Below are 15,678 nucleotides of genomic sequence, written 5' to 3'. Positions count from 1 at the left end.
TGGAGGTGATGATTGTATGAAAATGTTATATTTAGGGAACTCCTGAAACTTGCTTTGGTGGTGTAATCATCCCATCAAGTCTGCATGATTTTCTGTCAAGTCACATTAGTGGTACGATGTTACACAGTGCAGACCTCTGAAATTAATCCGCACTTATATTGCAACAGCATGCAATAATAATGTAGCACTAACAAAAAAATGAATGGGAGCTTGTTGCTCACTGGGATGATTTCATAGATCAAGAATGGTGGAAGTTGTACTCAGATCTTTTACTTAGGAAAAATGAGCAATACCGCAGTATAAAAATAGTCTGTTGCAAGTAAACTTGTATCCAATTGTACCTCAGTTAAAGTACATAGTGTTGGTATATGAGTTTTCCATTTCAGAAAAATATAATATCAATAGATTATAATGATGCATTAATCGCTTCTAGCATCATTAACTGTTATCATTAATTTGCACTTGGTAAAGGGGTGGGAGTAATTTAAACTACTTCTCAGGTAGATTAAACCATAATAATACATCAGAATTTATTAGTTGATATATATTTGTATTAATAATTTGAATCTGCAAAGTAACTAATGTCAAATAAATATAGGGGAGAGTGGGGTAAGTTGCAACATAGACTTTTTAAGAGGTTACACAGGGTTGATCTTTTCATGCTTCCACCCAGTTGACCACAATACCACCAAACAGTGACCTGCAAAATTCCACAGAGACTGGTTGTGTTTCAGCGGAGGTCAGTAACAAAGAGTGTTTTCAGACGATTTAAGTAAATTTCTTTGTCATACTTGTTTTTCGATTACTGAGCTGTTTGTGTAAGACACTGAATCCAACCATATATCATCTTAATAACTGTCTTGTTGCCTAAAACATGGCACCATTTTGAACTATGTGGCCAGCTTCCAGCAAGTGTTAGTGAGGCACTTGATGGAGAAGTCAGTTTAACACAATTAATTCAATACAATTTTATCTATCTATATACAATAGGTTGACACTGTATGGATCTATGACAGATACCCAAACATCTGTGCAACAGATACCCTAACCCTAACCACCAATGCCTCATGAATGGAAAGATCAACACATAGATTCATAGTATGTATGGATATGATATATTCTTCTCTTTTCATCTGTGATAGATCGATGGATAGATGTATGTAGATACCTATCTCTTTATCTACACCAGGGAAAAGATAGGTATCCATCCATCTGTTAGCCTATCATCCATATTCAATGGTAGGACCGATAGATGTACATGGATTGGGTAACCTAGATCCACATGTCACATTATGAGTATTGAATGTATGAATTTTGACAAGACTGTGAAACTGTGTGTCAATAAGATACCTGACAAATTAAAAACACAAAGTATATCTCATTTAATTCAGGACATTAGTTCAAACTGAACAAGTTTAAAGTGCAAAAATAGAGAAATGTGCTATGGGCAGCTTAGTTACAACCCTGTGACTGTTACATTTAACCCCACCCATGGGGTACATTTAAACATTTCACTTCTGCCACTTCTCGGTGCATTTGTAGAAGAAATGTAAGTTGTAGGAAAAAAAACAACTGTTTATTTGTAGCAGAGATGTGCATGTTGTTAGAATAAAACAAAAACATAATTAATCTCAAACGGTTTTAATAACATTTAGCCAAAACTAACATGTGTTAGGTTGTGCCCAGCTCTCCTCTAGTAGGCCAATAGTAAAAAGTAGAAGACTTCTTTCCAAAATAAAGCAGAGAAGTATGAACTAGTGTGAAATGGAAATTCTCAACTAAAGTACAAGTACCTCAGAAATGTACTTATTACACTTCACTACTGCATATCAATCAAGTTACATGAGTTTTTAGTTTTTGTACTAAAATGAATGGAAGTCAATGGTTACCATAGAATGTAGGAGCAATATATTAGAAAATATCTGAAATTGGGCAGCAGGAATGTGAAAATAGTCAAAAAAATAAAGACTGTATGATTTGTAGTTTAAAAAACACACAGCAAACTAACAAGAACTTCAATAAATCACTTTGGGATGGCCCTTTAAACACATAGTCCAGCAGAGTACACTTAAAATGGTTAAAAACTGATTCAAAATAAGTTTATGGGTTTTCTGGGTCACAGTTTATAGTTGTAACTGTCTGTTAACAGGCGTAAAAACCTTAAATATGGTGTTTCATCATGAATTTAACGACTAAAATCAGTTAACATGAGATATGAATTGGGGGCGGTGACAGCAAATTACAACGTCCGAGGTTTGACGGATTGATGGCGTGTCATCCAATAGGGTTGAAGTCTCAGTCCTCACCACCCAATCAGAAGTGACACACAGCACCAGGCCCCGCCCCCCAATATAATTAAACCCACACCAGCGTGGTGGTGGAGGTGTTTGGAAGTTGAGAGAAGAACGCGGAGGGATAAGATAACTGTGGCCACCTCGCAACTTTCCGGGCCACTAAAACCCACTCCAGCCCGAAATATTATAATGAAATACACCTCCATCTTTGCTCAGAAGACGTCGGAGTTGACGTTAAAGTGACTTTTTGAAAGTAGAGCTGCTTCCTTGTTCGACAACGGGGTGAAGTATCTCAACATCCTCACAAAGAAACTTTGCTTGCTAGGCTGCTAACTCGCACACAAACCTGAAAAAAAAGTAGGATGACTGCTGTAGACGTGATCACACGGTGTTAGTAACGTCTCATCTGTCGAGCTAAGTGTTCCTGGCTGCTGTTTTAACTTGGAAATGATATCTATATTACTCAAGACTGACTTTTCTAACGGTTTTGAGTAGTCATCATCACCAGTGGAGGAAGGGCTGCAGCTGGTTAACCTAGCCAGCCACCACCAGTGTTTCCACATAGCGCCCCCCAAATCTCCACCAGGCAGGACACACACTGGTGTTTTCTCATAGTTAGGAGCTCAGTGGGTGTTTCTGGAAACATGTCTGGCCGAAGTGGAGTCGGACAGATCCGGGGAGCTACCTCAGGTCCTCAGCCCCTCAAGGCTACTGTTCCCTATCAGCTGGCCAGCAAGCCTCGACCCAACCGGAGAGATGGGAAGTCAGGTATGAGCTCAACACCTGTCACAGTGTACATAGAGATATGTCCCCTGTATCAATGTGTGCAGGCCTGAATGTGATGCCATGATGGAAAATATTTAAAACTAGGTAATGTGGCCTACTTAATAACATTAATTCACACCAGCTGTACCACCTTTAACTACTTATTAACTTCTAATTTGTTGCAAATTTGAGATCTATGACTCTAGTAAAGCCCCATGACTGTGAAACATCTGTAGCAACATCAATATAACAATCAATAATGTCAACAAGGAAGTCTCTGCAGTATCTGCAGCTGTAATACAGCTTCCAGAAGAAAACTTTTAACTTTCAAACACTTATTCATTCATTTTTAAAGGGTGTATTGTAGATTTCTGCCAACAAAGTTAGCTGTGGGTTTATTAAATATATGAATATGTTTGCCTTGGGCTGAGCAATATATTGAGTTATCGATATCCTGTTAAAAGACTAGATATCATCTTAGATTTTTTGGATGTGGCATCGTCATTAGTGTTATATTCTGGTTTTAAAGGCTATATTACCAGACTGTTCTAGCTGCTTTTATTTGCCTTTACCCACTCAGTCATTATATCTGCATTACTGGAGATTATTAATAAAAAATGTCATTGTGTAAATATTTTGTGAAAGCACCAACAATCAACTCTACAAAACCCTCGGTATTTGGTCAAAAATATTGTTATATATATGATTTCCTCCACATTGCCCAGCTCAATTTTGCCGATCATGTTGTTAGAACTGAATAATAAAGCAATAAAAATATTTTTTACACAGAAATGTACGTGCATTTGTATATAAATAATATGTTTGTAGCTGCATACGTTGTTTATTTTATTATTGATTAATCTATGAAATACTGTATTGATTCATTTTTTTGTCCTTTTAATATCAGAAAATTGTAGAATAGCAAGATAGAAAAGAGTAGAATAGAAGTTTCCAGAGCTCAAATTTAAACCTGCGTATTCTGCTACGATCATGTCAGACAGATAAAGCAGTGCGTTTTATATCAAGGAAGTTAAAACCAGCAAGTTCTTTCTTTTAAGAAATTACTTAAATGATTGATAATGAATACCATATTATCCAAATTGTTGCCAGTGACAGTGACTTACTTAACATTTTCTAATGATTAATAGACTCATAATTTCAGCCCTAGATGTTGTGAATGATGACATAAAGTAGCTCAAAGCTTACTTAGTGTAACCACATTACACTTTTTTTTAGACTAATTTAAGATTTTGATGCACAAGTTGTGTACTTAAGCACTTCTAACTTCTGATAAACGTAAATAATACTGTTGTTATATAAGTGAAATATTATGGTTTGCTAAGGCTTATTTAACTTGCTCAAAATTCATCACTAACTGATGCAAACTTGAGAAATAACGGGATAATTGAATCCAGTGCTGCATGACTAATAAAAAGTTGTCTCCTTCTTGACAGCTGGAAAACCCAAACCGCACCAGCTGAGCTCTGGCATGAGGCGGACGATGTCTCTTGACGCCATCATCGGGCCGTACCTGCAGGGACACTGGCCCAAAGAACCAGAGGGCCAGAGCAGCTTGTCTCGGAAGGACAAGTCCACCCAGGTCAGCTCCAGTTAAGGAATGCTCCATAATGATGGTGAAATGAGTGGAATGCATGACTTTCCCACAGATGTTTCCACATTTAGAGATTTGTTTTTAAGTCGTTAGTGACTTTGGGGGGTCGAGTCATGTTAAAAGATTAGTTTGCAGTTTTAGCAGAGAAGGAAGTTGCTAGGAGATGCATGGAGGGAGGGAGGGAGGGAGTGAGTGTCCGGTGCTTACACAGCTTTTACAAAATGAGAACCACAGCCATGAGAACAGTCCCTGGTGTCAGCTGATGAGGCCGTTTCGGCTGCACCCATCCTTTCTGCTCTGTGTGCAGGCACTCGCCACTGCTCTTCGGTTGCCCACATCCTCCTCCCCCCCCTCTCTTTGTTTTTCAGTTTCTCCTGCTCTTTCGCTCTTGTACAAGTGTGAAGAGAGAGACTGTGGGTGTGGATGATGTGATGTGGCTGCAGATCAGTCTTTGAGCATGAAAAGCTTTGCTAAGTGTGCAACTTTTGGTGAAAGACGCATGAAGTCCTTGTGTCATTTACATAAGTTTTTTTTTTTTTACATTTTAATATGATCACAGGGCAGCTTCAGGCTAAAACTTTAATATATATGTTTATTCATAGTTGCATGGGATTTTATTTGAAGAGTATTAGTTCTTATGGTTGCCTTCTTCCTCCCCAGACCCCAGACTCATGGTCAGATAAATCTCAGAGCCGGAGAGGCAGCAGCAGCCACAAACGATCGGCATCATGGGGCAGCGCTGAGCATCTGCGAGAGGTGAATCTCTGCCTGTGCTACTTAATGTGTGTAACAAGGTTTGCTTAACTGGATGTCAAAGAGAGAGGGCTTTTAAAAAAAGACTCGATTGCTTTGACAGCATTGAGCAACAGGAGACCAGATGATCTCATCTGCACAGAAACTTCCCTTTTCGACAGCTTTCAGGAGCCTCTCTCCTCATTTCATCTTTTATCTGAACCACCACATGATCAGATTATCTCCACTAAAATGTTGACAGTCTTCAGAAGGTACCCTTGCGTGTTATATCTGTGCCCTGTAAAGGACTTCCCCTGTGTGTGTGTGTGTGTGTGTGTGTGTGTGTGTGTGTGTGTGTGTTTGTGTTTGTGTGTGTGCAAGCTGACTGACAATAACCTCTGTTCATTACAGATTGCTAAACTAAAACAACAGCTGCAGCAGCGCAGCAAACCTGCAGTCTCAGGGGGGCATGACAAAGACCGCCAGCGTGGATACCCTCAGGGGAGCTGTAGCCTAGGAGCTACTCAGGTACCTTAGCATCATCACCACTACATAAACACTGCACCACTTACTGTATGCAGGCATGTGTGAGCACACTTTCTACAGGCAAAGCTGCCACCAATAGTTCTTCATCAGTGCAGCCGGTCTATTTCCACACACATATAGCTGAGATTACCTTCATCACACTGAACTAGACAGTGCAGTTCATCACAGGAAGTGAATGAAATAAAACACTGAAGCAACAGGAAGACCACTACATCACGTCGCTTCTGCTTTCGGTGCAGAATATGTAGTTCTGCTTTTCAGCACAGCTGGTCTGCGCTGTCGTGTCGCATGGTGCCACACTCCGCTGGGCTGTGTTGGTTTCAACCCAAAGTGTGGTGACATGACGCACCAGTGAGAACGGTTACAAACCTGATGTGTACCTAAAGGTGTTAATGACAATTTAATAAGGACTCGCACACAGTAATATCTTTAGCACATGTGGCTTTGATACTTACCACATGAAGTATGTGCTTTGGGAACTGCATGAGAATGCTTTTGAATTTGTTAGCAACTATAAACTAATTTATACAGCACTCCTTGTACAAAGAACGCAGCTCAAAGTGCTTCACAATAAGAGCAAACAAGTAAAACTGACTAGAGAACTGTAAAAGTGTCTGATCTGTGAAGTTGCCTCTGAAGACTAATGCAGCCTAAATTCCATCTGACTTGTTACTGTGTCCTCAGACTCAACCCATTCCCATCCCCCTCGCTCCCCTGTCTACACTGGTCCCTCGGCTGCGCTGCAGTGTGGAGGGCCTCAACCAGGAGCTGGAAGGCATGTTCATCTGTCAGCCGCCACATCCTCAGCACAGGGTAACTGTCACCTCCCTTCCACACAGCATCACATGTGAAAAGATTTTATAAATGTATTTTATTTATTTACAAGAAAGACCTGACCAAGGTAGCAGCCAATCAAAATTAGGGATCTTCCTGGCAACTAATTTCCCCGTCGATTAAACGAAGATTTTAATTAAGACTAGTCTAAAAAAAGGTCTTGGCACGTTTTTTTTAGGCTCAACATATTGCTTTAACTTCCTGAAGCTTTTACCTTCAACGAAGCATATCTTGTGAGGTCATTGTCGTGATGAGCTGCGTTATCTTCTCAGATCACAGCGTCTCCGGGTGAACGATGTCAAATTGGTCTGAGCGTGGCTAGCAGCAGCAGCCGTCGTTCTGTGCAGGTTAACATCCACATGCGTGAGTTGAATGTGGTTGGCATATAATGGAGTGATTATATGCCAGTTTTTTCCGACACAGCCTACATGCTACCTTGTTTTCATTTTCTAGATCAAAGTGCAGCCAAACAGCGCTGGTTTTGCGAGAGGACATCGTTCTTATTTCCCACCATGCTGTTTTCAAACTCCAGTTTACTCGAGCATTACCGCGGCAAGGGGGACTGCTGTCTGACGGCCTTGTACATATATAAAACGCTAATTGGTTTAACTGAATAATATTTCTGGTGCCAACTAGCGAGGGGAAGAACGATCGTTTAAACGGCTAATCGTGTGTATCCCTAATCAAAACACATTTAAAATGCAACAATACAACATATAATACAAAAATCCACAATAAAACAACAGCTATTCAAACATAGTGGCCTCAAGAGAAAAACAAGCACACGTCTCTGTCACCACATTCTTTATGTTGCCCTTAAATTCATTGATGGACTTTTTGGAGATTGTTCCATGTCCAAGGTGCAGAATGCAGTTTTCCCCAGATCTGTTAAAACTCGGGGTGCATTAAAATGCAACCACTTTGAGGAGCGTAGCTGGTAACCACCAGAGCTGCAACCCTTGTAGCGGGCTAACTTCCCTATAAACAAACCAACTTGCGGCGAGTTGCAAACTCACCAAGTTGAGGTTTAGCAGTAACAACCAAATGAGTAGTAAAGTAGTGCAGTACATGATGTACCGTGAGGGTAAACGTGCAGAGCCAGTATATTTTTTACATCTAACTCGGAGAAATGAGGATTTATGTCAAAGGAACCAGAGCTGGGGATTGTAGGAACAGTGGACTAATTAGATGACTAAACATACTGACAAAGGGCTCATTCATGCTCATTGATAGATCTGTATACGCACACAGATGGAGCCTTCTGTCCGTACTTGTGCGCGTTCTCTGAAAGCTTAGGGTTATGGACAAAATGCAGCAGTACCACCAGAGATTGTGGGGGCAGTGTGGCATAGTTCAAGCGAGATACGACCATAGGAGGTGACAAAGACATTTAAAAAATACCAGAACGGAACAAATCAGTTGAATGTCCATTCTACTTCCATTCTATTTCTATACCAGGACATAATATTATGGTGGCTGATGTTATTTAAACACGGACGTTTCCTGTCTTTTCAGCTCCTTGATGTTCCAGATGGTCACCGGGCTCCGGTCCCTACACAGAGCTGCAGCAGTGGATCTCAGAGTGACCCCCCCACCACACCCCTGTCCTCATCTTCTCCTTCCTCCTCCTCTTCCTCCTCACCCAGCTCCTCTCCTACAAACATCTGCACTCTGTCACACAACTCTGAAGATGCACCTCTGGATCAACAAGGTTAGTTTTTTAGGTGTTATGTGTCAGGTCACTGGATCGAAAGTTCACAGTGGTTAAAGTGTGTAAATGTAATTGTGTCACTAAGTCAAAAAGTACTGCATGTGCAAAATGAGCTCAGGGTTTTGTCCACGGTGACCTTTTACGGTGCATTTGTACTGTCCACTGTTTGGAAAGCTGCTTTATAATTGAGCATTGAACTGGAGGTCTCAGTGAATCATGTGCCTTTAATGATGTACCTGAAAGTTACTGTTATACATAACTTAAAAAGAAAGAATTTTCAGAAAACAAAAGGGAAAGGGAAATACCGTCACACCTGTTGTAGCCACACAGACTCAACCTACATCAGAAAACCACTCTCTGCATGCACAATCACTCAGGCAACTTTTATAGACAACCACAAACATACATATTTGCATTCAACATAGGGGTGGTAAGCTCAGCATCATGATACTATCTCAGCTAAACAGGAGACACCACAGATGCTTTATCAGTTGTGGCAGTGTCTCATCTTCCACACATTTACAGTGACGTTTTTTCTAAGGTTTGTTTTGCTCTTCTTATTTAGCTTTAATCAGGCAAAGATCACTTCCTGTTCACACTTTTTTCACAAAAGATAAAAGCACAGAAACAAAAGTTACATAAACAGTTACAAACTCTCATCATGCTTTTGTGTGCTAATATTTGATTATGAAGCGACGCATTTAAAAACTATAAGGATTACATTTTTATTGTTTTACCATTTAAATGTTGACTGTAGTACATGACTAAATGTGTAAAAAGTTTTATTGTTACAGCGCAAATTTGACACTTTGTTCTTCTAGCTTTTAAATTGATGGAGTCGTGTTTAAATGTTCTGTATGCGACATCCGGGGCATTAATATAGCAGCACACCACAATTTAATAATGATAATAATACTAATAATAATAATAGTAAAGGGCTGAAATATGACTTTTTAACTAAGATGATTTTTTTGTGTGAACCATCTTCTGATTTTTGAGGATAAAATTACATAGTTTATAATACTGGTTGACTCACCATGGCAATAATACAGTCGTTACACTGGAACCTTGGCTTATCCAGACACTTTCTGCTGTAGCTTCGGAAAAACACACACTTTTTTTTTTGCAGCACTTGCTCACCCAGATCTGGTACTTTTCTTTACACACACATTCAACATTCAAGACAGTCTCACTTCTCATCTTCTCGTAACGAGCCCTGCTAGACTATGTCATATACTCATGTAACCCTGTCTGAAAGGGGAAGGCTCGGCGGGTAACATTAGTGATGGAAAATGAGAGCTGTGCAGGTTTTCCTTTTGTATCAAGCAGCAACAACCGTATAGCATGACGTGTTTGAGACATTTTACAGCCTGTGACATTGAGATGTCAGCGCTGAAACAATATAGCTTGCAGCCCTGCTGTATGTGTAAGTGCATGTGAGTCCTTTTGTGTGTATCCATCTGGCTAGCGCAATAACGCTGCTCTGCACTGTGCTCATGCGGAGGTTACTGCTGATAAAGTCATCCTGTACCTTGGTGTTGTCGTGGAAGTGTAGTGCTCACCCTCCAGTCCCCTCCACGCTAATACCATTCGCTCTTTCGGCACTGTTGCCATTGTTGGCTCTGTTAATTGAGTTAGCACTGCTCGCAGCTAGCTCTCTGCTAAGCCACCTCCATGTTGAGAACCGTGTGCAAACAATCCTGCCCCAGACTCTAAATCATAGATATGCTCTGAATGTTGCAGCTCGTTTCAAGACTTTAAGACTCTTTAACCTCGGTCCAGATTGAACAAAACTCAAAATCCTTGGTTACAAAATCAATGATTTTAATGCTCAGAAACTCCAGTGTATTATATTAATGCTATAATTGATTTATGTCTCAATAAATAATGTGTGCACACTGCCTCAAATATTGTAACCGTAGTCCTCAGAAGTTTTGCTCACAGAATCTTTGACATTGACTTGTTTTTCCCTGTTGTTTCAGGTTTGACAGACAGTGCCGAGATGTGCCTCCTGTCTCCGTTCTCCTCCCAGAACGAGGCCGACCTCTCGCTGCCTCTGCTGATGTCGTCCTCCCCAGGGCCCAACAAAAGCTGCTGCTTCCAGAGAGAGCCTCCCGAGGGCTGCGAAAAGGTCAGAGTCTGGGAGGAAACCAGGTACGTTTGTTCTGCATCTCAACAGAATTGACAGACTTCTCTCTCATGTTTGCTCTGAACCACACCTACAGCTTGATGGAGCTGTTAAGAGCACTCCACCATTTTAGTTGTGTATTATTACACCATTTCTGGACTCATGATGCACAGGTTCATAATACATTACCAACAAGGCAGACAGCTGTCAGTTCAGTTGGAGATACATGGGTGTTATGATAGTAGTGGGGAGGTGTGAGCCACAGAGGTGTTGTAAGCTTCTGTCTGATTCCACACCCCCAGATTTTTTTTATTTTTTATTTATTTATTTTTTTAACCTTGTCGTCTTCTGACTCAACAGAGACTTGTCAGAGAGGCAATTTATCAGACTTCACACAGCTCCCTCTGGAGCCACAAAAAGCCTCCTACAACACACATGTAGTAGAATCTCCAGCCTTTGAACAGACTTTCAACTGTGAAATGGGTCTATTATTTTTCTAGATGTTTTGTTTGTACTTCTATACGAAGAAATATCTAAAGGAGTACTCACTTGAGTGAAATGAGTGTACCAGATTATAGATCAGTTGCACCTAAATCAGTGTGTGGGTGCCCTCTAGTGGTGATGTAGTGAATCCTCATATGATGCATTTGGCCCCGATTTATAAGACATCTAGACATGACCAGACATTTAATCAGTGTGCAGAAACCAGTTTTGTTAAGGTTAGGCATTTAAGACCTCCTCCTTCCACCTTTTAACTTTGTATATGTTAAAAACTAAAACAACTTCCCAAAGAAATTCAGTAGGGTGTGGCCCCCACCCTTTCTCTTGCGACACAACTGTACTGTTATTGCCAAAGTACTGCCTGTTTAAGTCCTGTATTTGTTTCTTTTCAACCTTTATATTGTCATATGGAATTTGGGTGCAGTAGTTCTTGCTACAGTTGTAATTAATTACTTATTATCATGATTTTTACTTTTTATGTTTTATGCCTCTGTGACGATAGCTGTGGTTGGAGGCATTATGTTTTCGGGTGTCCATCTGTACGTCAGATTCTCGTGAACGCCATATCTCATGAACACATTGAGGGACTTTCTTCAAATTTGGCATCAACATTCATTTGGAATTAAAAATGAGCTGACTAGTATTTGGTGGTAGGAGGTCAAAGGTCAAGGTCACTGTGAGATCACAAAACATGTTTTTGGCTATAACTCAAGAATTCATACACTAATTATGACAAAATTTCACACGATTGTCTAATAGGATAAAATGGGGTGACATTTATTTCCAAAAGGTCAACTTTACTGTGACATCATAATGCTCTGCAAAAACAGTTTTCTGGCCACTATCTCAGGAACAAAAGGGAAGAATACTATTGAAGACTATATTTTCAATCAGTATCATTGGTTAACTTTTATATAATGAGTTGTTGCCATGTTTTGTAGCATAATGTGTGATGTTCATAAAGCACAGTGCAAAGTCCCACACATTTCAGTGGCTTGTTTTTTAACCTTTGTTTTAGGATTTTCAATATAAAACAATTGCTTAGTCACAGAGTCGCAGGACTTCAACATTATAGCATAATGAAATACACATACACAGCGATAGACGGTTTACTGCTACTCAGACCATTACAAGTTACTACCCCTGAGATACTCGAGTACAAGGCTCCAAATTCTGACAAATATTTGAGTCTTAATCTTATCAGAGAACCTTAACGTTTCTTAATACAATATATTCATCCGCTCTGTTATCTACATATCCCATGTTGGTGCACAGTCTGACTTCCACATAGGCAGAATAAGTTTCCTTGCCACAACCATATCAAATGAAAAGGCCTGAGTTTCATATTGGGACAGAAACTAGTGGGTTAGGTCCCCAGTGCTTCTCAAAGGAATTAGAGAAACATTCAAATATACTCGTATTATATGTGCAGTATGTTTTTGGACAATGTTAACCCTCCTAAATTAAATTGTGCTCAGTTTTGACTGTTTTCTGAGTGTTTGTTACATTTAAACATCAGGGAATTTAGTTGTTCATGACAATGTCTACTGTCCTGAATGTGTCTGCACACTTTGACACTTTGACTTTGAGGTTAGTTTTGTCTTTTGGTTCTGACCGCCCCTCTCCTCTCATCCTGTAGCACTCCACGCCAACCTAAGCCAGCCCTCATCTCCTCCTGCCCAGACCCCAACAAGGTAAACTTCACCCCCCATGGGGGCTCAGCCTTCTGCCCCGTCAGCCTCCTCAAGCCCCTCCTCCCCTCCATGGACCTGTTGTTCCGCAGCCTCGCCGTCTCTCCATCCGGCAGTTGCACGAGCCAGGGAACGAGCTCCTGCCAGGCAACGTCTTCTGGCAACCGGGCCGCTCCTCCAGATCCTCCAGCAACCACTGCTGTCATGGGAGAAGGCTCTGGGGAGGGCCTCGCTTTCTGATCACTACTGCGGATCCTTTTCTTTTGGAAACGATTTTGCATGATGCAAATACGTCAGTGGTCTGGGACAGATGTGTTGATGTTGCTTTATTTTAGGAAATGACCAGTAATTTTCCACACAGGTTTGAAATAATCTTATGTTGAAAAATAATAATATTGAAAAAAAAAAAAAATACTAGTACGCAATCCAGTGGATATGCTTTATGAGCTACTTGTTTTCGGAGTCTGGGCATTGTGATGTTTCTAAACTAAAGGCTTTTCTGACAGGTCATAATCCAAAGATATATTTTGGCCAAACACTTGTGTAATAGACGGGGCTGTCTTACTCTGCTCTTAACTGCCCTCTCACCTGCTTCACATTATTTTTGTTTCTCCAAAGAAGCCATGACAAACACTTACACTGGTTTTTAAACTCTGACTGCAGTGCGTCATCTCTGTCCAAAGTGTTGGAGTCTGGGTGAAGGATGAAAAACCCTTCTTGGTTGAGTTTGTTTTTAAGTACCTGCATCTCTTTTTACCTAACTTGACCTTGCACCTGTTGGTGGTGTACAAAGCACGACAAATCAGTGGGGTACTTTTTATTTACCTGATCCAAAAAAATAAAAAAAAAACCCTGACACAATGAAATCACATTTTGATTGTTGACCGAAGGGAATTTCCCAGTTGTTGAACTTGGGTAGCGTCGATACCTAAATGCTTCAGCTCACGCATTCCTGCTTTAAAAGATGTAAAGATTTTATTTTTTTTTTTCATCATTGTCATATTGTTTACTTGCAAAAAAGTAACTCGTGCACGTGTTGTCTATGAACCAGTTATTCCTCGATGTTCTTGATGTTATGTTTATAGTTTTGGGGTTTCACAGCCTAGTTGACTACCTAACCAGTTTTAGTGGTGTAGATCTGTCGTCCTTAATGTTCTCCGAAGATGTTCCTCTTCCTCTGCCAAGCTGACAAGTTGATGTTCAAATAGTTTTATTTCTGGTAGACATGTTTGCACAAATTGAATTGAGTCGCAATTCTTATTTTTATATTCACTTTTGTACTTTAAGAGTAGTAATGTGTATTTTCTACATCTTTTTTTCAATTACCTGCAACATAAGCTAAAAAAAAAGCCCTGTTACTTTTAGTTTTGTTCTGTCAGTATAATTGAGGCAGGTGTTACATGAGATACTGTATCCGGTGGATTTTTATGCACTTCCAGGAGAGGGTTTTAATGTGGAGGAGTGTCTCCGCGCGTTGGTCCTGGGTTTATTGTCTCTGACAGGAGTTTTGTTTGTTTGTGTGTGTGTGTGTGTGTGTGTGTGTGTGTGTGTGCACGNTGTGTGTGTGTGTGTGTGTGTGTGTGTGTGTGTGCACGTGGATGAAAAGTTAACTAGTCTGATTGTTTGACTAACTTGTAGTTTTAGTATCCTGGTGAAATGCTGATGGATTGAAACATTGTCTTTTTCCAAATAAGCCTCGATGTTTTATGAGTTGGTGTGGATGCTGGGGACGTGCTGTTATCTCAGGTTCTGTGTTCTGTCCACATAAATATATGATTGATAATATGTTGTCTTTGTGATTTATTAAACTAGTTGTAAGTCATAACTCTTAACGTTCTCATGTGAATTTCCAGTGTCCACGGAAGGGTGTCGCTCTAGTCTGAAATTGGTCATCGAGAAATGAGAACATGAACTGTTAACCTACAGCTACTGGTAAAAGGAAATTACAACACTTTTTTCGATATCCTCCTTCAGGCAGGTTCATCAAATCCACCTCAAATCTGCTCATAAAAGTTCTAAGACCTTGTTGATGCCCAGAAATTAAGCTTTTGACTTTGTCGCAATATTTGCCATAAAACAGGAAGTTGTTTTTAAGAGGCAAGGGATGCTTGAAAACTCTAGAAACTTGGCACACATCATCAGATTTCAGTGAATCAGCCCCTGCAGTATGATTCACCTAGAGGTGTGAAAATTGGTAGGCATATGTAACATCCCAAGACGTACAAAAAAGCCTCTTGGAGCTATGTTCTAAACCCAACAGGAAGTCAGCCATTTTGAATTAATGTTTCACTTTGGTGCATTTTTGGCAATTTCCAGGGGTCGTACTTACACGAACACCTCCTACAGATTAGATGCCATTGACTTCAAATTTTGTCTGTACCATCTTAAGACCTTTGACATCCAAAGTTGCTTAAAGCTTGTGTTTTCATCATAACGTGCAACCACAGCGAGGTGTCAAACTTCTGTGTTTCGCCACCAAACAGAAGTGGTATGTAATGCCAGCATACATGGACCAATCTGCCCCAAACTTCACGTTTTATGTGGCTCCAGGCCTGAAGCCAACTACATGCAGAATAGATATGTTGATTGTGCCACCAATTGCCAACAGGGTTTATGTTTTGTCAGACACTTATCTTTTGATTTAAATGACATTTACACAGTGGGGTCTACACTTGATGTGCAGCAACATGATGTATAATTAGTGTCCTTGCCAGCACCACATAGTGAAAACAGGAAGTAGTACAAAATGTAAAATAGGTCACTTCAGCACCCATGTTAAGTGGAGGATACGCCATCTCACTCCTGCGTGCAGTGTCTGACTTTCTTAGAAATGAACTGCCCTGTCAGCAAGTTGAGAGTTGTAC

At 40.4% G+C, this 15,678-nt stretch overlaps 1 protein-coding gene across 1 annotated transcript; it reads left to right on the top strand.

Annotated features, from left to right (window-relative positions):
* Positions 1-2,385: 2,385 nt before the first annotated feature.
* Positions 2,386-14,598, top strand: LOC126400188 (protein FAM117A-like). The gene is made up of 8 exons (XM_050060748.1): positions 2,386-3,062; positions 4,514-4,659; positions 5,332-5,427; positions 5,815-5,931; positions 6,634-6,762; positions 8,299-8,494; positions 10,477-10,648; positions 12,763-14,598. The coding sequence occupies exons 1-8, from the start codon at positions 2,939-2,941 to the stop codon at positions 13,052-13,054; spliced, it is 1,272 nt and encodes a 423-aa protein (XP_049916705.1). The 5' UTR covers positions 2,386-2,938; the 3' UTR covers positions 13,055-14,598.
* The last annotated feature ends 1,080 nt before the right edge of the window (positions 14,599-15,678 follow it).

This window comes from Epinephelus moara, chromosome 13 (assembly GCF_006386435.1).
Source record: "Epinephelus moara isolate mb chromosome 13, YSFRI_EMoa_1.0, whole genome shotgun sequence".
NCBI classification, from domain to species: domain Eukaryota; kingdom Metazoa; phylum Chordata; class Actinopteri; order Perciformes; family Serranidae; genus Epinephelus; species Epinephelus moara.
This window is presented reverse-complemented; position numbering and strand designations above follow the sequence as displayed.

What these genes read in the sequence shown, in the direction of transcription:
- LOC126400188 (XM_050060748.1), top strand. Translation starts at nt 2,939, where the DNA reads ATGTCTGGCCGAAGTGGAGTCGGACAGATCCGGGGAGCTACCTCAGGT. An exon ending in GGAAGGACAAGTCCACCCAG is followed by an intron (nt 4,660 to 5,331) that starts GTCAGCTCCAGT and finishes CTTCCTCCCCAG; the next exon opens with ACCCCAGACTCATGGTCAGA. An exon ending in CGCCACATCCTCAGCACAGG is followed by an intron (nt 6,763 to 8,298) that starts GTAACTGTCACC and finishes CTGTCTTTTCAG; the next exon opens with CTCCTTGATGTTCCAGATGG.